Source organism: Rana temporaria, chromosome 4, assembly GCF_905171775.1.
Source record: "Rana temporaria chromosome 4, aRanTem1.1, whole genome shotgun sequence".
Classification (NCBI taxonomy): Eukaryota; Metazoa; Chordata; class Amphibia; order Anura; family Ranidae; genus Rana; species Rana temporaria.
In genome coordinates, this window is record NC_053492.1 from 311360570 (window position 1) to 311382983 (window position 22414).

At 41.8% G+C, this 22414-nt stretch overlaps 1 protein-coding gene across 1 annotated transcript in view; it reads left to right on the forward strand.

The window, feature by feature from the left end:
• The window catches only part of LOC120937405 (solute carrier family 22 member 3-like), a 276944-nt gene that overhangs the window by 195570 nt on the left and 58960 nt on the right, over positions 1-22414 (forward strand). The window contains exons 3-4 of the mRNA XM_040350603.1: positions 5428-5582; positions 18761-18929. Of these exons, the coding sequence (XP_040206537.1) occupies positions 5428-5582; positions 18761-18929 (324 nt within the window). The remainder of the gene's footprint in view (positions 1-5427; positions 5583-18760; positions 18930-22414) is intronic.

Here is a 22414-nt window from a genome sequence, read left to right on the forward strand (position 1 = left end):
GAGTAAGCACATTCATCACGCTGTAACAGACAGAAAAGCGCGAATCGTCTTCTACTAACACGAAATCAGCTAAAACAGCCCAAAGGGTGGCATCATCCGAATGGAACTTCCCCTTTATAGTGCTGTTGTACGTCACCGTGCTTTGCTAGAGTATTTTTTTTTAAACGATCGTGTGTAGGCAAGGCCGTTTTAATGATGAAGTAAAAAAAAAAAAATTTTTTCTAGAGCCTGAAAAACATAGTTTTTTACAACCTGAAAAATGATTGTGTGTACGCGGCATCAGATACCTCAATATTGCTTGTATGTGGTCCATAAGATTAGGGGTTCATAAGATTAGGGTAGCAAGATTAGGTGAGTCTGTCAGGGCTGCCACCAGAGGAGACCAGAAGCAGGTTCCAGTAGACCTAGGAAAAAACAATAGAGAATCTGAGAATATATCAAAACACTTTATTATAAAAAACAATATCCACTCAAATGGAAGTATTTGACTTTCGGTGCATCACTGGGATGAACAGGAGGAACTACAAGTAGCAAAAGGTAATTTTTGCAGGCAGGAAGCAGCACATCAAATCTCCATGTCCCTGTTTTTTACTAGTTTAGGGAAGTTGGCTCTTTTGAAATTCAGTGTCTTTCTGTTCCCTTAAGTTTCCTATTTGTGTGATTTATACTGAAGCCATTATTTTAATAAGTCATACCAGATTTACACTATTGGACAAGCTTGGCTCTTTTGTTCATCTTTATACATGTGATGGTTTGAGCTAATCTTGGCAAGAAGTGGTGGATTCCTATAACTTAATTTTCCCTATAGCTTTCTTTACTGCTCTGCACATTGTGACCACTTTTTCACAGGGGGGTCGAACGGGTAATCCTCTATGTTTGTGCTCCACCCAAAAAATGTATTTCAACACCAAAGAAGGTTACAAAAACAATTAAGTGGCGCTGGAAAATGATAAATGTAAAATATTATACCAAAGTGAATCGTACAACAATGTGAACAAATAAAAAGTCCATATATGATGAATCAACAAACAGTGAGTCACTGGAAAAGTGCACCGCCGGTAAATAATCTCCTGTGATGAACGATTGAAAACACCACGGTGAAATGGAAATGGACAACTGTGTGAAAGAGTAACCACCACCGAGAAGGGAGGCTTACCGGAAATATTGAACCCTAATAAACATACGCTTAAAGGGTCAATATAGACTGTATGTAAGTTGGTGGAACCACATCAATCGGATCTGGATACATAGAAGGAACGATGGCTTGAAAGCATCACTATAAACCAGAGCAGGGGGAGTGGCAACGTCTTGAAGGTGTCTCCCAAGAGATCAGACCGTATCCAAGGTACATAAAAGAAAACGAGGTCGCATAGTGTGATACCGTAATATTGGTGAAAATGTATTAACGGTTAAAAACACTTACAGTTCTGTTGAAAACAAAGGGCATCAATAAAAGGTTGCGCATGGCAGCAGCAGAGTCCCGACGCGTTTCGCAATAGTTTGCATCATCTGGGTGTAAACCCCAGATTCTGCCCGATTCCCTACGGCGCATGCGCGAGTCGCGCAGCGCCGTCCTCACTGGTTCCCGTTGTGTTCTGGGAGCCGAGTGTTTCCCAGAACACAGCAGGCGGGGGCGGGAAGTGACGCACTCCCCGCAGAGTCCCCACAGAGAGGACTCCTGGAAGTGGGTGCAAATACCTGTCTTTGACAGGTATCTGCACCCCCTCCCCCTGAAAGGTGTCAAATGTGACACAGGAGGGGGGAGGGTTCCGATGAGCAGAAGTTCCATTATAGGGTGGAGCTCCGCTTTAAGTCAAACAATAAAGACAGAGTTTATCTCTGGTCTAGTGGCTTAGGGGTCCAGCTCTAGAATTGGGAAATCCTCCTTTCCACTGTCCTGGAAGATCCTAACAATGAATGACTGCTTGAAGGGCTGTGGAAATGTCCTACGCACCTGGTGCTGGGGACTTTTGTTTGAGGAATTTTGTCACCCGATCAACATTCTGAAACTCTGAGCAATACTGGACAATGACTAGAGGGCCAACCAATCAGACAGGGCCAAAGAAGTGCTGTACATCAACCACCTGGGAAGCACCAGAAGTCTTAAAGAGCGTTAGAAAGGATCCTAACCTGGGCTAAACTCCACATTCCAGGCTAGGGCAGTTGGCATGCAGACTACTCAAACAGAAGCGCCTGGACCTGGGGCAATGGTGCCTACATACAAGTCTATCCAGACCTGCGGTTTGTCTATAGTTATAGTTCCTCTCGTGGAATTTTCTCAAAAATGCACTTTTAAAAAAAAAAAAGATTTGTTTTAGGAAGTCCCAGTTGCCTCTCAATAACTGTATTATATCTCTCTTAATAAAACAAACAGCAGGGTTGTTGCACTTACTGTAAAATCTGTTTCAGAGCTTATGAAGGGACACAGGTCCCACCTTTCTGTGTTTTTGCACAGTACTGCTTTTTCTATAAGGAGTAGGTAGTGTTATATCTGACCAGCCAACAGCATTTTTGTTTGGCAGTGTCTAATTCCTCCTGATGGCAGCGGAACTCAGAATTATCGAATCCTGTGTCCCTTATTGAGCTACATGAAACAGATTAGACTAGAACCCCTGTCAGATATTTTTGTGTCCTTGTTGCATATTTTCTCTCACCTCCTGTCTGTCTGGTGAAGATGCTGTCACCTGGGTACAAGTGAGGGGAAAGGTTAACTATACCCTGTATAGATGCATCCTGGAAAAGAGGGTTCTAAACCTTCCTCACTCTCTGTGAAACTAAAACATGTTTCTGGCTAGACATTGTTGCCATCTGAAGTTGAAATTTTGGTGTGCTTATCCTTACCTCGTGGCTTCCTTTCCTATAATTTATGTTGAATGGAATTACCCTGTGATCACTGTTTTCCCTAAGGTAGCCCTTGTCTGTACATCTGCAGTCATCTCTGTTTTGTAATTAGTAGGTCCAGCAAAGGATCAATTCTAGTTGTGGCTAACACCATGTGTCCTGCATTGCATTTAAGAAATTATGAGCCATAGTTGAGTGAGCAGTTTGGCTGCTCACTCAATATCAGGATAGTTAAAGTCCCCCATGATTATAACACTGCCCTGCCTCCCCACCATCTGACTGAAAGTAGATTGCTTTTTTCCTCCTCCTTAACATTTGGGGCCTGTAGCATAAACCCACCTGTGTATCTGTATAAGCTACAGCAACAAAGAATTCACCTCCTCACTAACCTGTTAGCAATGTCATGCCTCCATATTCACTATCAAATTGCCTTTGACATACAGGCACACCCTTCCCCCACTTCCATCTACCTTGTTCCTCCTATAATTATTATTATTATACAGGATTTCTACAGTTTACGCATCGCTTTACAATATAAAAGGGAGACAATACAATTACAATACAAAAAAATACAAGAGGATTAAGAGGGCCCTGCTCAGAAGAGCTTACAATCTAATAGATGGGTGTGATTCTGGACATTCGCAAGCCAGTCATGTGAGCTGTCAAACCAGGTTTCTGATATTCCCAAGAAGTCAAAAACCTCATACAGCAGACTTCTAGCATTTGTGTACACACTTTTTAAAATGTTGTACCTGCACCTTTATCCTTTCTCATTTTTTATAGCAAGATTCATCCAGCCTACAAGTATTGCTCCTAGAAACGTTATTTCCTCCTTCTGGTTTGAAGCCTCCTTCCCCCCAGTTGAAAAGCTCCTTCAACCCTTTGGCCATCTTCTCCTGCAACATATCTTAACACACATTAATAAGATTATTCACATTAAGCAAAACAAGTAGACCAGTGAAACTGCATGAAAATGGTGACATTTACACTTGTACCCTAACATTGAAAAGTTTTGTGGAAGCATTTAAAACTAAACGTGGTACCAAGAGATTCTGTTTTTATAATCACGACTTTAGAGGAGTTGAATTGGAAGCTCATTGATTCACAAAACAAAAGGTGGTGTTTCTTACGATCTGTATAAGTAGTCAAGTAGTTGATAATGTCTGTAGGTGAGAAATCCATTTAAATAGTATGTACCGTATTGTGTACTTGTAGAACTGTGCAGATGTGGACTACATAGCTACTGTATATTTTAATTCTTTAGGCTCAGTTCACATCTAGGCATTGCTATTTTACAGGTGTTTTTTAGGCATTTTCTTCAGGTGTTTTTGCAGAGTTTTGTACAGGCGTTTTCAAGGTTAAAAGGTCACCAATGTAAAAGCAGTAAAACGCCTTTAATCTGCCAAAAAAAAAAGCTCATGTACTTTTTTGGGCAATGGGTGTTTTGCTTTAGGCGACAGAACGCTCAGATGTGAACAGGTGCCATTGAAATTAATGGGATTTGTCTTGTTGGGCATTTTTAGAGCTCAGGCTTATGCCGCGTACACACGATCATTTTTCGGCATGAAAAAAACGTTGTTTTAAAAAAAATGACATTTAAAATGATCGTGTGTGGGCTTCACATAATTTTTCGGCTTCTGAAAAACGGCCACATTTTTTTTCTCGAGCATGCTGCATTTTTTAACGACGTTTTAAACAATGTCGTTTTCGGGTTGTAAAAAATGATCGTGTGTGGGCTAAAACGACGTTAAAAACCTGCGCATGCTCAGAAGCAAGTTATGAGACGGGATCGCTCGTTCTGGTAAAACTACCGTTCATAATGGAGTAAGCACATTCATCACGCTGTAACAGACAGAAAAGCGCAAATCGTCTTTTACTAACACGGAATCAGCTAAAGCAGCCCAAAGGGTGGCATCATCCGCATGGAACTTCCCCTTTATAGTGCTGTTGTACGTGTTGTACGTCACCGCGCTTTGCTAGAGCATTTTTAAAAAATGATGGTGTGTGGGCAACGTCGTTTTAATGATGAAGTTGGAAAAACTTTGTTTTTTCTACATGCCGAAAAATTATCGTGTGTACGCGGCATTAGAGCAGAAAAACACCCAAAAATTTCTAGATGTGAACAGAGCCTTAGTTTATCCTTTTTCTATTTGGCTTAGTTGTAAAAGTGTTTAGTTAAATTGCATGTCTAGCCAAAAGGATTAGGGAAAGGTGACTGAATGTACTATATGGAAAGGGAGATAATCTGCAATAGGAACACAGATTTCAATAACAAATCTGATGTAGGTTTGAGCCTTTTTCTTACTCTACAAAAAGTTTGTTTTGGTCTGTGTTGCTGTGGGAGATTAGTCCTACCTTCTGTTTAGTGAAGCCTTTGTCAACAAGTTGGGAAGTTAGAGGAAACCTATGTAATGGATCTTCGCATTAAAAGCTTCGCAGCAGTAAAAACCCACCAGGGATTCTAATACTTTCCAGAAAAACTTTGGCTTGAGTTGCACTTTAAAATACACCTAAATAATGGCTTATGTCATGATTTGCTGGCTGCAAATCAACTGTTACATATTTTCATATTGTTTACTTTAACAGATATGGAAGAAAAGTTACATACCTGATATCTTCCTTTGGAGTGGGACTATCTGGAATCGGTGCAGCATTTGCACCAAACTTGTATGTTTTTTTATTTTTTCGGTTCCTACAAGGCGTCTTTGGAAAAGGAACTTGGATGACTTGTTATGTTATTGGTAAGTTGTGATGCCATTTTAAAACACTTTGTTATGAATAAAACTTACATATAAAAAAAATGTACAAAAAGCTTATACGTGGTTGTCAAATCCTTGTCTCAGATGTTTAGCAGTGCATTTTTAGCAAGTTATAGATTATTTATGTAAAGATGTATTTACAAGCAACAGAAAAATGCCACCATAAAAGCTTGCAAGCCATTTCCACAGCTGTGACCATCTATGCCAAAGCCCCCTGAAAGTATACTAACAGCAAGTAAAGACAGTGAAAATCGCAATCCCTCATTCGTACAGTGCTTATACAAAATAAATCAGTAAAATTACATGTATGATATAAAAAAATAATTGCAATGTTGCCAAACCTATATAAATTGTGCTAATTGGTGAGAAAATATCCTCAAACAAAATGTCTAATGCCGCGTACACACGATGGACCGTTTTCATCGGTTAACCGATGAAGCTGACTGATGGTCCGTCGCGCCTACACACCATCGGTTAAAAAAACGATCGTGTCAGAACGCGGTGACGTAAAACACAATGACGTGCTGAAAAAAAGAAGTTCAATGCTTCCAAGCATGCGTCGACTTGATTCTGAGCATGCGTGGATTTTTAACCGATGGTTGTGTCTACTAACGATCGTTTTTTTCCCATCGGTTAGGAATCCATTGGTTAAATTTAAAGCAAGTTGGCTTTTTTTTAACTGATGGTTAGATAACCTATGGGGCCCACACACGATCGGTTTTGACCGATGAAAACGGTCCATCAGACCGCTGTCCCCTGTTTAACCTATCGTGTGTACGAGGCCTTAGACGGTTCCAAACTTCAATCCAGCTCACAGCAGTGAATCTCAAATCCAAAGTGACACTCAGTGAAACATAAATCAGTGGTGACTTCCAGTGATGATCCCTCTACCACTCGGTAGGATTACTTAACCACTTCAATACAGGGCACTTATACACCTTCCTGCCCAGACCAATTTTCAGCTTTCAGCTACACTGTACCCAAACTAAATTTGTATCATTTTGTAACCACAAATAGAGCTTTCTTTTGGTGGTATTTGATCACCTCTGGGATTTTTATTTTCTGCTAAAAAAATTAAAAAGAAAATTTTGAAAAACAAATGTTTTTTTTTGTTTCTGTTACAAAACTTTGTAAAAAAGTAAGTTTTCTCCTTCACTGGTGGGGCTGCACTGATGGGCACTGATAAGGCGGCACTGATGGGCACCGATGAGGTGGAACTGATGAGGTGGAATTGATGGGCACTAATATGCAGCACTGATGGGGCACTGATAGGCGGCACGGAAGGGCACTGATAGGTGGCACAGATGGGTACTGATAGATGGCACGGATGGGCACAAATAGGTGGCACGGATGGGCACAAATAGGCAGCATGGATGGGCACAGATAGGGGGCATGGATGGGCACGGATAGGCGACGCGGATGGGCACAGATAGGCGGCATGGATGGGCACTGATAGGTGGCACGTATGGGCATGGATGGGCACTGATAGGTGGCACGGATGGGCATGGATGGGAACTGATAGGTGGCACGGATGTACTGTATTGTACTTATGGATGCCAATCAGTGCGAAACAACAATGCCTGCCAATCATTGATGCCCCTTGTGGGCACTGATTGGCATCCATTGTGGGCACTGATTGGCATCCATTGTGGGCAACTGAATGGCATCCCTGGTGGTCTAGGGTGGCATACCTGGTGGTGGACATGCCTGGTGGTCTGGTGGCATCCCTGGTGGTCTAGTGGCATCCCTGGTGGTCTAGTGTGGGCATCCTCGGGGGGGCTGTGCTGATAATCGATCAGCACAAACCCCTGTCAGAGGAGCAGTCGATCAGCTCTCCTCTACTCGCGTCTGACAGACGCGAGTGAGGAACAGCTGATAACCGGCTCTTCTTGTTTACATCGTGATCAGCCGTGATTGGACACAGCTGATCACGTGTTAAAGAGTCTCCGTCAGAGACTATTTACCTAGATCGGTGTTGCGTGGTGTCAAAATGACACCCTGCAACAACGATCGCTGCGATGCGTGCCCCCGTCATATGACGTCTAGTTAGGATATTGAAACCACTTTGCCACCGTCATTTTGTAATAGGGCGAGCGGCAAGTGGTTAATCACCAGAGATGTGTGCCTGCCTTGCTATAGACCAGGCTTTCAAAGCATGTGTCTCTTCCCTCCTGATAAGAATCACCTGAGGTGGATGTGTAAACTGATGATCCTCCACCATCATTGTACTCAGCAGGTACTCGCCCCCTTGGAGGAATGGATGGGTCAACCAGAAATAGAAACTCATAGTAAAAAATTGCAGAATTTATTGACACAGATATACTCACATTCATAAAAAGTAGAACCAACAAAACTTTGACAGAAGCCTAATTAAAGCAGAGTTCCACCCAAAAGAGGAAGTTACGTTTTAAGGTTTTCTCAGTCCTGCTCTTTAAAATGTTTCAATTTTGTTTTTGGGGGGGGGGGGGCGGTAAGCCGATTTTGACAGGTACCCACTCCCACTCGGATCAGCTAGGCAATCAGAGAGGAAGATCTCCTCCCCCAGGTCACAGGTCCCAGAAGATTGAGAGGCCATTCACAAGATGCAGCGTGGTGCATGCATGCAAAGTAAGCAGCTGGCTGTGAAGCCACAGGCTGTCACAGCTAGGTGCCCTTGGTTAAGATGTTGGCGCCGGGGACCGATGACTGTCCCCTGCATCCTCTCAGGTAAGCGTACTGCTAGATCCTGGTACAGGTGAGTCTGTTCATTAAACGTCAGCAGCTACAGTTTTTGTAACTGCTGACTTAAAATTTTTATAAATATGACTGGAGCTCCTCTTTTAATACCCTGTGGATCAGCACTTTAATAAAGACTGCTGAACACTAGCAGCTCAGAATCTCCGACTCACATAGACAAATGCACAATCAAATGGTTATGTAACGGTCACCACCGTTTATGGCCTTCCATGAACCCACGACAGCTTATCGACACTCCACAATCAGGCAAACGAACACGACCCATAAGAATTCCCCCCAGACAGGAGACACACAGCTCTGTTCTGGTTTCAAATGTCAGACCACTTTAATGGCTCTCAAGTTTATATACAGTTTAAGCATGAAAGGAACAATCAAACTCTCCACCCACACATCACACCCTGGGGGGGCTTCAATACACCATCAGAGAGCTAATTGCTAAACATTCCAGACATCTCGGTGCCGGGCTATAATTATCATGATCTAATCACTCCACCTAAGAAGTCACATTCCTTCATTAACAGAATAAAAAAAAACACCATCACACAATGAATCAACTCAATCCACATCTTTGGACAGACGTTCTGTCTCCGCATACAGCTTGACAAGTTCCATTCCACACACAAAACAGTATTTAGTATACATCATGAGAGATCCTGGACCAGACTCAATTAGCATGTCAACAGTCTACACAGAGAGATGAGTCATAGAATAAACCAACACTTTGCAATTTCCAGCAATATGAGCTATCAGTAATGTCCCCTGTCCTGTAATTTAGGATATAATTTCTCAGTCACCCTATGGCCCTATCGGACATAAGGTGACCCTAGACATAAGAGTTATTAATGACGCTGGCACAGGAGTACCCCTCATCCTTCCAAAGTCTCTGTTTGTCCCGGGTCATTCCGTTACAGGTATGAACACATTTAAGTTGTAAACTGCAGCCTAAAGTCCAACGTAGAAATTACTTCTACTCTGCAGATTAGTGATGGGTGAATATGCCGAGGTTTGATTCGTCAATGGTGCAGCCGGTCTAAAATTTGGCAAACCCGAACTTAAGAGGCAAATCCGAATTGAATCCTATCATAAAATTTGAGAAATTTTTAGGGCTAATAGGCCAGGCAGATGGTCTTATGAGCCTTCTAGTGCAACCTTAAAAATGCACAAATCTTGTAAATTACATGCTTGGGTGATGGCCTAAAATTGTATGTGGTGCTATAGAACAGAACCATTTTCATACAATTTCTGGCAGCTACACTGGCAGTGCCTATATGGCAGTACTCTAATCTGATTCATTTTAAGTTGAAAAGCTTTTTTTAGGTAGATTTAGCAGCAACTCATTCTTTCTTTAAAAAAAAATGCAATGGGCCCGCTTTTACTGGCTGATAGAAATTGTACCTGTTTTGCTGATGCTTCTATTGACTCTTCAAAAGAATTAAAGGACTGCAATTCTTCTTCCTTTTTTTCCCCCAAGATGCCTTGGCGAGAAAAACATTTGCCATGGACAGAACAGCAACTAAAATAACTGCTGACTTTAAATCCAACACAAAATTAAAAAAACAAAGCCCCTATTAAATAAGCTAAACTAGCAAAGGGGTTTTTGCCCAAGCAACTAGCAAAATGAATTAAACTATTGTTTCGTAACTGACCCTAATTTCTTACTGTGGGTGTTGGTGGTTCTAGAAATATATAGTGCCTACAGTTTTTTAACCGCTTTACAATTATAAAGGGAGATGGTATAGTACATTACAAATTAAGAAAAGAGTTTGGAGGGCCCGGCTCATGAGAGCTTATAATGTAAATATGAGGAGAAAATGATACACAAAAGCCTATAACTGTGTGGAGATGGCGTAAGTAAAAGTTCATTTGGTAGGTTGAGGTGGGATAGACTTCCCTGATGTCTTTTATAGGATTGTCTAAAAGCTGATAGAGTAGAAGATGGACTATCAGTTTGAGAAGGAACTAGGAGGATTAGGTTAGGGTGATTTGAGTCTAGGTTGGTGATATGTGGACAGGTTTGTATGTTGTGGTTGGTTGTTGGTGTCATGGTTGTTATAGTGGAAGTAAACTCCCTTGACTTTTACCGATAGGTCAGCCTATAATAAGGAGATAAGGACGTCAATTAATTAAAATTCTGTGAGAAAAAAAATGAAATTTTAAATCCAAAACAAAAAGGTGGTAAAAAAAATAGTTAAAAAACCTATTGAAAAGAACAATCATAAAAAGGAACAATGTAGTGTCCAAAAACCCAGTGATTAAACACATGTGTAATGTTAGAAAACTGATAAGTCCAAAAGGTTATATTGTAATCAATCCAAAAGATGTATCAAGGATGTAACAATCTTCAGAATGTAGCACTATTCACCTTCTGCAATAGCTTGCTGATGTTAAATGCTCCACACACATCAGATGTTTGCACACATTACAAGGGGTCAGGTTCAACACATGAAACGTTGCATATCGATCAGGGGAGGGTAACAAAGACAGCCGGATGGCTTCTTACAGATAAGATTGACTCCTATCACGGGAGTCAAACTCGCCTTGTATTAAAGGGGAACAGCTTGGGACGTTCACCCTGTCAGTCAATCTGATACTACTTGAAAGCTAGCAGCTGTGTGTTTTTTAAGTTTTGTTTCGTTTGCCGTGCTTTTAAGATTTTTGGGGGAATTAAAGTACCTTTTGTTACTGCACCATAAAGATCCGCTGATCTATCTGAATCTGGCCCAAAAAGTCAATTTTTTTTCACCAAATTTTAATTAATTGATGTCTGTTAAGTCATCACTTATTTCTGAAAGGCCTACACAAAAAAAGACAGACCAGAGTTTTTTTTTGTTTTTTTTTTATAAAGGCATATCAACAAGCCACAGTTCCTCTGGGAGAATGTACTTTTGAATAGATGAAACAAAATGTAAAAAGCTATTTTTGACCACAGCATGGGATGTCTTGAATCTGCAGAGCACAATCAAATTTAAAGAATATTTAAGTATTTAGAGCAAAGCATACCTAATATTAGAAAGTTGTCTTGGTCTCAAGTAAAGGTTCTTCCTCTATGAGAATGACCTACATCTGAAAACCCAATAATGGTTGTAAAGCAAGCATTGAACTGTTCTGAAGGGGCCCACTGAGAGTCTTGTCTGAAACAAATGGATCATATGTATGTAGCACTACCCCCGTAAGAGCTTCTTGAGTTTTGCTCAAGTATTCCCCATTCTGTATTGACAGCCAGGTACAAGGTATTTAAACAGCCAGGTGCACACACACTTCAGCTTGTTGAAGTCAAAGACCATTGTAGGTGTGGTGATTTGTAGTTTTACTTTAGCTGAACTTAGATAGGGTTAGGGTGTTACAGTAGGATACTCTGAAACAAAACTATTCACAACTCAAGGACACTAGCTGTTCTAAAATGGAGCCTTAGGTGAAGTCCCTTGCTGGGAGCAGATAGCAGACTTCTCCTGATTTGGCAGTGCAGTAGTAAAGAAGCTTGAGCAAAGTCCCTTGCAGTAAGTGGCAGTTAGACAGAGCTCTTAAGATCCCTAGCCAATGTTCTCTTTTTTTTCTGGGCCCTTAAGGCCCCATGCACACGAGACGCTGCTAAACTCGAGTTCAGAGGCATTTGGGAATTTTTTTCAACTGCCCCTGAACACATTTAATGTTATCCTATGTGTCCATGCACACAATCACGTTTTTTGGCGTTTTAAAGCAGTTGGGTTTATGTCCGTTTTTTCAGACGCAAAATTTTGGGTTCAGAAGCGTTTTATTTTTGCTTTTTAAACTTTGGGAGGGTCTTCAATGTCTTTGAGATAAGCGCTGACAGCCGCAATCGCGGTAAAACGCCACTTATCGCGGCAAAACGCAGCGCAATTCACGGCACAAATGGGCGTTTTAAACGCCGTTTTTTGCCTTTGAAAACGTGAGTTTAGAGGTGTTTGTAATTGCTTCTCGTGTGCATGGGGCCTAAGCTGACTAGAGAACAGCAGAGGTGGGTTAACAGCACTAGTGTCTGAGATCCTACAGATGTCTGTATTCATAGGTCTTGGGGTCATCTTTGACTCCTACATGACAATGGATGCACAAATAGGGTCAGTAGTCAGCGGATCTCACCATTTGCTTCGCCTACTACGCAGACTTACTCCTTTTATTCCCAAGGAAGACATAGCGGTCGTGGTGGGAGCTATTGTAAACTCAAGATTGGATTATGCAAATGCCCTTTACCTCGGACTCCCCAAGTACCAAATCGCTCGTCTACAAGTCGTTCAAAATACGGCCGCTAGACTTGTGACTGGGAAAAAACCTTGGGAAACAATCTCACCTTCACTGTGAACCCTTCACTGGTTACCAGTAAAAGACAGAATCACTTTTAAAGCACTCTGTCTAACGCATAGATGTATCTATGGGAATGCTCCCCATTATCTATGCGAAAAAATAAAAGCTCATAATCCCAATCGCGTTCTGCGATCCACCAATCAAAATCTCCTCCAGATACCGAAAGCCAACTACAAGTCCAAAGGAGAAAGGAGATTTGCGGTCCAAGGGCCTAGACTATGGAACGCTTTACCAACCAGCATTCGGTTGGAGGAGAACCACTTGGCGTTCAGGAGAAAGATCAAAACTCATCTCTTTTGATACCAAAGGAGACAGGAACAACAAGCGCCCAGAGGCGATTAAGTTCGCATGTGTTGCGCTATATAAGTTTTCATTCATTCATTCATTCATTCATAGGCCTTTGAAGAGCAACCAGCAGCCTCTCTCGGTGATACCAGATGGATCTTCAGCAAACCTCCCCTCAATCAGCTTAGGAGAACCAGGTGACAGGGGAGACAGGTGTCTTCCTCAAACCTGGTGTGGTGCAATCCACTCTGGGAAGGATTCCAAGCTCATGTGTCCACAGAATATATATGCCAGCACCCAGCGTGCTTAGGGACACCCTCCCCTGTAATTGGCCAGAGCTGCATTCATATTCATGCCCAGAGGTGTAACTAGAACCTTCAGGCCCGATGCAAGAAAACACAAAGGGCCCCCCTGACCCCCCCCCCTCCCCACTTCTTCCATCCGAGCCCTTGACTTCCAATTTTGGGAGGGCATCCATGGACATCCTCCTCCTGCTCCTGTGTGCCCCCTGGTGCACCAATCACAATTGGAAAAAAATGGAAAAAATTAAAAAGCAGCTTGTTCAATTGGGAGCTGCAATTAACATGTAAACGATTAGTACAGAACAAGCATGGGAAGAAAAATAAATTGCGCTGATCCCCTAACCATATGATATAAATAATAATGTGAAAAATGTAATCACAAAAATTTTAAATATACCAAATTGAGGCTAGTAGTAAACTATTAAATAACTAGTGACATAAAGAATATTCAAATGATGTATGACCAGTGACATAAAATACATCAATTACCATAATTGCAGCAATCTCATGACAATAAATTAGATTATGTATATATTAGTGACCAATATTAAAAATCAAAAATTCCTAAATAATATAGTCCATAAGTGCTTAATTCTAGTGAAATCCATAAACTGATGAATGAGCGTGTTCAAAATTTGATAAGTCCTCCACCAATCAGCAGAAATCACATGGACATGGATCATCAACAGATATAGCCGATCGTAATCACAGATCCCCGTGCTAAGCCATGCTGGACTTCCTTGTTGAGGATCTGGGATCTGTGATTACGATCAGCGATATCTGTTGGTGATCCATGTCCTTTATTGGATGAGAGTCACTGCTTAAGGACTAGATCTGTCTGAGCTGCTTTCTGGAGTGAGAATCTTGATTATATGCATTCATTGATCCTCCATCATATGGGATCATTGCAAGCTGGTAAGAAGTGATTTCTGCTGATTGGTGGAGGATTTTTTAAATTTTGGACACGCTTATGGATTTTTCGCACTGTGCACTGGTGTTTATCACTTGTTGTTACTAGTATTAAGCACTTATGGACTATGGGCCAAATCCTCAAAAGAGATACGACGGAGTAACTGCTGTTACTCCGTCGTATCCCTGGTCCTAACTATGGAACTGATCCACAGAATCAGTTTTCCATAGTTAGGGAGAAGATCCGGCATGTGTAATTGAATTACACTGCCGGATCTTAGGATGCAGTACCGCATCCGCCGCTGGGGGCATTTCGTGTCGAAATGCCGCCTCAGGTATGCAAATTAGCACTTACGGAGATCCACAAAGCTTTTCTGCTTCGTTTTTTCTCCGTAAGTATTAAGTTGCATACGCAAAATTAGGGCTGCTTTTACATGGTGCAAAGTTAGTACACCATGTAAAAGCAGACCCTTCTGTCTAGCGACGCGTTTTTTTTTCCGAATTTTAATTTTTTTTTCGCGCCGTATCTTTTTTTTTTTTCGACGCAACTTTATTGACCCGTCGCAATCCACAAAGCCCGGCGTAACGTAATTTCGCGCTATGCACGTCGGGAAAATGACGTCACGAGCATGCGCAGTACGGCCGGCGCGGGAGCGCGCCTCATTTAAATGGGAATCGCCCCCATGAAATGAATTTAAGTTACACGGGCAGAAATTTCTAGGTAAGTGCTTTGTGGATCGGGCACTTAGGTAGAAATTTTAAGGCAGTGTAACTTAAATTAGAATTTCGCCGTTACGCCGGGTCTTTGTGGATTTGGCCCTATATTATTTAGGGATTTTTGATTTTTAATATTGGTCACTAATATATACATTATCTAATTTATTTTTTCTCTGCTGAAATATGGACTATTTTTTATAAGGCTTTTTGGCTTTCTCTGGACCAATTGTAGGGTCTGTATATGGTTTTCAGGTTTATTTCATTTATAGTTTTTCAATTTGTTGAATTCAAAAGACTTGTCTTTTTTAAATCCAACTATGTAACTATAAATAAGGGATTACTATTTCTAACGTTACAGTTTATGTAATTTTGTGTGTGTTTTTTTTTTTTTTACTGCTATATTTAATGTAAAATTTGTCTGTGAATACATTTTGCAAAAAAATTCATTTTTCTCCCCTGTATATGACCATCCCGTGTTTTACCACCTAGTTTCTATCCTATAAAAATGCTCTGGTATAAATGCCCTCACATCAGAAACTTAAAGGCTACGTTCACTTTCACCTTTTTGGGGAAAAAATAAATGCACATATTTTTGCAGAAAAAAAATGGGCATTTAGGGCCTGATCCTCATAGCGAGTACGCCCGGGGAAGCTAATGATACGCCGGCGTACTTTCAAATTACCCGCGTCGTATCTTTAGTTTGAATCCTCAAACCAAGATATGACGGCATCTGGGTTCGATCCGACAGGCGTACGGCTTCGTACGCCTTCGGATCGTAGATGCAATACTTTGGCGTCCGCTGGGTGGAGTTCGTGTCGTTTTCCGCGTCGGGTATGCAAATTATCTTTTTCCGACGATCCACGAACGTACGCGCGGCCGTCGCATTCTCTTACGTCGTCTCTAGTCGGCTTTTTCTGGCGTATAGTTAAAGCTGCTATTTTGCGGCGTATAGATAGACTTGCCATGTTAAGTATGGCCGTCGTTCCCGCGTCGCAATTTTTTTATTTTTTTTTGCGTAAGTCGTCCGTGAATAGGGATGGACGTAATTCACGTCTAAGTTAAAAAAATGACGTTGTTGCGACGTCATTTCGCGCAATGCACGGCGGGAAATTTCAAAACGGAGCATGCGCAGTTCATTCGGCGCGGGGACGCGCTTCATTTAAATGAATCGCGCCCCCTACCCGCCGATTTGAATTACGCGCAGAGAGATACACTACGCCGCCATAACTTACGGCGCAAATTCTTTGTGGATTTAAAGAATGAAAAAGTAAGTTACAGCGGCGTAGCGTATCTCTGATACGCTGCGCCTATCTAAATGTATGTGAATCTGCCCCTTAGTTTTTTCCCTAAGGTGCTTGCAAAGCATTGCATCCGCATTCAGTGGATCATGGGTGCAATGTCAGGCTCCTGCAGACAAGTTGTACAGCTTTCTGCTTGTAACTCTGTATTGGCTGTCAGTTTGAAAGCTGCATGGCTTGAGAACAAATTACGAGGGTGCTCATCAGCCCCTTTGCAGTTCACTGAGTACTTCAAGCCACCTGCCGTGGTGACTGGTGGAACTTGTCCTCTCATTCAAATTTTTTTGTGACTAATTGATGATGCATCATTTATTCACAAGGATAGCAGGTGGAAAGAGGAACCCCTGCCTGCTGTCCCTAAATATGGGTGTAACATGCTCCACAGGTGAACGTTGCCTTAAAGGGGTTGTAAAGCCTATGCATTAAGGTGAAAAAACACCTTGTACTCTCCCCCCCCCCATTTTACTTACCTGAGCCACAAAACTCTGTGGGTGCGATCCCGTAATGGTCTCCCCAGCTTGAGGCAGCTCTTCATTGGAGATTGATAGCAGCGCAGCCATTGGCTCCCGCTGCTGTCAATCAAATCAATTACGCGATGCGCCGGGGACGGGGCTGAGTGATAGTCGACTATGGCCGCCGACTGTATCACGGGAGCGCGCCCGCAAGCTAAACCCTTGGGAGAGCGCTTCCCAGAAGAGGGTTAGCTGTTGCGGGATGGAGCTGAGACAGCTGCAGAGGGACCCCAGAAGATGAGGATCGGGGCCAAAACGAACTGCACAGTGGAGGTAAGTACTGTATGGTATGTTTGTTATTTAAAAATATATATATACCTTTACAACCCCTTTAAAGCTCCCATACATATTAAAATTGTAAAAATGTTAACAGTTTGCTGAGCTAATGATTGCATTTTTTAGCTAATTACATGGTTGGAAGTCACCCACATGGCCTTTGTTGGAGGGTATTTTGTGCATATTTACAGAAAAACCTTGGTTTGAGAGCGTTTTGCAAGTATACCAACATTTTGAAATAAAATTTGAATTGATATACAAGCGATGGCTTGATATAAGAGTAGCGTCATGTCACAACTGAGTGTAAAACAGAACAGAGGCGCCTCTAAGTGTAGCAATATGGTTACATTTAATGAAGGTACAGGCATACCCCACTTTTAAGTACACAATGGGACCAGAGCATGTATGTAAAACGAAAATGTACTTAAAGTGAAACAATACCTTTTTTCACTTCTAGGGTATAGTGGGGGGTGTGGGGGTGTCAGGAGCTGTAGTGGGGGTGTCAGGGGCACACTGGAACAGGGCGGGCTATGCTCTCGGAGCTTCAGCTCTTTCTACTGCGGCTGAAAAATGTCTATACAGTTACATGTAAGGCACTTTACATACACTTGCGGTTATGTCCTTACTCGCGAGTGTATGTAAAGTGAGTGTACTTAAAGCGGGGTATGCCTGTATGGTATGTTTGTTATTTAAAAATATATATATACCTTTACAACCCCTTTAAAGCTCCCATACATATTAAAATTGTAAAAATGTTAACAGTTTGCTGAGCTAATGATTGCATTTTTTAGCTAATTACATGGTTGGAAGTCACCCACATGGCCTTTGTTGGAGGGTATTTTGTGCATATTTACAGAAAAACCTTGGTTTGAGAGCGTTTTGCAAGTATACCAACATTTTGAAATAAAATTTGAATTGATATACAAGCGATGGCTTGATATAAGAGTAGCGTCATGTCACAACTGAGTGTAAAATAGAACAGAGGCGCCTCTAAGTGTAGCAATATGGTTACATTTAATGAAGGTACAGGCATACCCCACTTTTAAGTACACAATGGGACCAGAGCATGTATGTAAAACGAAAATGTACTTAAAGTGAAACAATACCTTTTTTCACTTCTAGGGTATAGTGGGGGGTGTGGGGGTGTCAGGAGCTGTAGTGGGGGTGTCAGGGGCACACTGGAACAGGGCGGGCTATGCTCTCGGAGCTTCAGCTCTTTCTACTGCGGCTGAAAAATGTCTATACAGTTACATGTAAGGCACTTTACATACACTTGCGGTTATGTCCTTACTCGCGAGTGTATGTAAAGTGAGTGTACTTAAAGCGGGGTATGCCTGTACAACATTTAGCAAGTCACATGGTTGATGATTAAAACAGGCGCATCTAAGTATGCAGGCATACGTGGTAAAGCTGTCCTCTACACCACCATCGACATCCTCTCTTCCACGCTGCGCTCCAATCACATTGCTATAATCTTTTTATATGGACTATATCATCTGAGTTTCCATTATTTCTTATGGGGAAATTTGCTTTGATATACAAGTGCTTTGAATTACAAGCATGTTTGCGGAATGAAGTATGCTTGCAATCCAAGGTTTTACTGTACTTTTAAGTTTCACCAGCTTTAATTATATTGATATACTGTTTGCTGCTTGTCCTCTACAGGTCTTCCTCCTAATATAGCATTTTAAATGCATTAATGCATTAATTTTAAGATGGTTGCTATGTGCTTAATATTTGTTAAAGTTAACAGTATAAAGGCTGTGTAGCAAACTTGTAATTGCTTTGTTTCTTCCTCTTTACAGTAACAGAGTTGGTGGGATCAAAACAAAGACGTATTGTTGGCATTGTCGTTCAGATGTTTTTCACATTGGGAGTCATGATCATTCCTGGTATTGCTTATTTGATTCCTACATGGCAAGGCATCCAGTTGGCTATTTCTTTGCCAAACTTCCTCTTTCTTGTTTATTACTGGTAATTATCACTACTGATATTTATTACATGGCTATTCTAATTCATTTGATTAGGTTAATGTACTTTTGATTACTGATGATTCACAGCTCCTGCCTGCTGATCCTAAAGTACAACTAAAAGTAAAAGTAAAACATTTAAAAAATTTGGATAAAGAGTGGAGAGGGATTAAAACACCTGTTTAATTTCTGCCTGTGCCTCCATTAGGGAGATTCATCCTCTTTATTAGTCCCATTTACCAATCTTGTTAAAAGTGAGAAAGAGAAAGTAGAAGGAAAGCCCAAACTTAGGTTGACCCTAGAACAATTTGAGAGAGAAATGGCCTAATTTAACGTGCATTAGTCGCAGGGTGATACTGCGGATGCACCGATCTAAGAGTGTGCCACCGCCCCGATATTAGAGGAATTGGAATGAAAACTAGTGGTTTGGGCTTTGAAGGCACACGATACAATTTATATGAAAATACTAGAAAATGTATTGGTATGAAATATCATAAAATCAGTTATAAACATAAAATCAACATAGAAATTAAATGAATAGCTGGTTCTACAGAGGTTAACACAGTACTTATATAATCTTAGTATACAGAGGCTTAAGTATAAAGCAGATTTAGAGATACAATCTTATATTGTGTAACCCGAGTAGTTTGCGGAGGATATGGAGGGCTTGCTCTACATGTTGCGCGCTTGGGAACAGTGGCGTCTCCAGCTTTCATATTTAGGGGGGGCACATGGGGGGACAGGGACAAAAGTAGGGGGGCCAACTATAAAATGCAATTATATATATATATATATCCTGGGGCCCTTTACTACGATCCCACTATGGGCCCTTTCATATGTTCTGCAGTGGGCTCCCTTCCTACTATACTGGGGCCCCCCAGGGTGGCAGAAAACAAGAGATATATGTCACCAGCACACCAAGAAAATATAAGGGTCCAAAGCAGTGGGAGAACTATCAGGGTTGCAAAGGTTGTCTTGCCACCGGGCCCTGGTGTTCTGCCACAGTGGGGATCCCCAGCTGTCCTGTCCCTGCTATTGACAGTGCTGGTCTGGCATCTGTCTCCTTGGCAGCGGCGGCAGTCTATTAGGACCTAGTGCTGGTGACATTATGGGTGCATGCAGGGGAAGGCTGGCACTATTGGTTATAGAGAGCTGAGCCCCCAGCTGGTCACCTAGCAGCAGTAATGCTGTATAACCTTCTCTGTTGACATGCTGATCGGCATGTGATCCAGGTGATGCTCCCAGTCAGATCTAATAAATACAGTATTTATTAGCATCAAGAGTACAACCACATAAATATAATCATGTGGCTCTATGCCTGTAAAGTGTGGGCTTTGATTAATAAAATCACTGATATTTATGACTAGGATTTGACTAAGAGCATCACCTGGATTGCATCCCGATCAGCATGTCAGAGAAGGGTCCACTGCTGCTAAGCAACCTGCAGGGAGCTCAACTGTCTACAACCAATAGAGATGGGCTCGGGTGTGTTTGAAATCCCACATGCCCGATCCCGACAGGAAGCCGACACTCCACAGTGCTAATCAATGTATGGGCTGCCTAAGAGCTAAGACCAGCCATAGACAGTTTAAATCTCAGCTGGTTCAGCAGAAACTGGCTGAGATTTGAACCATTAATAAGCAGATTCTCTTATAATTATCACTAGTGGTTGCTGTATAGCCACTGGTGATAATCACTGTTTGTCAGGAGAATATAATTGCTGGGCAGGAGGGATATTCCCCTGTCACCACTGTCTGTTGATGGGGGAATCATGCAAGTTTCTTTCCTGCAATCTGTGGATGCAGGAAAGAAATTTGCACCATATATTATCTGCCTAACTGAAAGTGAAATTAAATTGTGAATGTTTTGAAAGAACAGGAGAGGGGGAGGGAGACAGATGGGGGGGAGAGAGAAGGGATGGAGATAATGTAGTTTTTACAGTGTTTTTACAGTGATTACAGTGTACTGCAGTCTGCAGTGCACACACTTAAAGGGGAGTTCCACCCACAATTTCACTTTTTAAATATAAATACCCCTGTAATACACAAGCTTAATGTATTCTAGTAAAGTAAGTCTGTAAACTAAGGTCCGTTCTGTTAGGTTGTTACAGCATTTAAATAGTTTATAATCTAGAAATAGACCGTGGCCATCTTAAGTGTGGGCATCATGAAGCCAGACTGTATGACTTCGTGGATTTCAGCTTTGCACATGCTCATTGCACAAGCAATGTAATAGGTTTCAGTCAGGTTTGCAAGGACTACTGGGTAACATGATGCCTATCCCAGAAACCCTTGTAAATAGCCTAGGCAAATAAGGAGGAGGAAGTAATGAAGGACTACAAAATAAAGGTATTTACAAGCAACAAATTAAATAAAAAAATTGTCCATTCTGAACACTATGAGATTAGAGCATGCAGCACAGACAAACATAAAAAAATGGGTGGAACTCCACTTTAAACACGGTCCAGGCTAGAATATCTGGTTGTGTGAGCGCTCGCATTATGCAGTGATGGCGAGCAGAGGGAGGGGGAGGAATCCCCCGCAGAGCTGACTGGGGACGCTCTCCCTCTCGGGTAGCAAAAAACAAAAATTACAAAAAAAAAAATAATTTTTTTTTTTTTTTTTTTTTTGGGGGGGCACATGGTGGGGCACAGCATGATGTTGGGGGGGTCAGGGCCCCCTCTGGCCCCCCCCTAGGGACGCCCCTGCTTGGGAATAGCGCTTCCTCAGGAGCATAGATATTTCAGTGGTTAGGCCGCGTTGGAGGTAAACAACGTGCGGTCGTGTGTTATCCCCACAGTGGCTGTGTATTCAGAAATTAAACTGATCCAGCCTAGTGTAGGGGTAATATCATTAACACAAGGACAAAATAGCGTAAGGTGGTAGGGCAGTCAATTGCTGGTAAGCAACTATAATGATGTATCCGGTCCAGGGGTATAACCAAACGGTAATGTATATGCTTGATATGTAGGGCTATACAGAAAAGGGCAGATGGGTAGATCTGCCAAAACGATTACCAGCCTAGAAGGCCCCAATCAATAGAGAGGAGATGGTTGCAGGCAATGGTAGTAAAACAATAACCTTGCAGCCCTGGATTTCACAAGCATCCGTGAGGAGACCCCCTGGTGTGGATATGACGCCAGTACTGAATACACAGCCACTGTGGGGATAACACATGACCGCACGTTGTTTACCTCCAACGCGGCCTAACCACTGAAATATCTATGCTCCTGAGGAAGCGCTATTCCCAAGCACGCAACATGTAGAGCATGCCCTCCATATCCTCCGGATTACTACTCGGGTTACACAATATAAGATTGTATCTCTAAATCTGCTTTATACTTAAGCCTCTGTATACTAAGATTATATAAGTACTGTGTTAACCTCTGTAGAACCAGCTATTCATTTAATTTCTATGTTGATTTTATGTTTATAACTGATTTTATGATATTTCATACCAATACATTTTCTAGTATTTTCATATAAATTG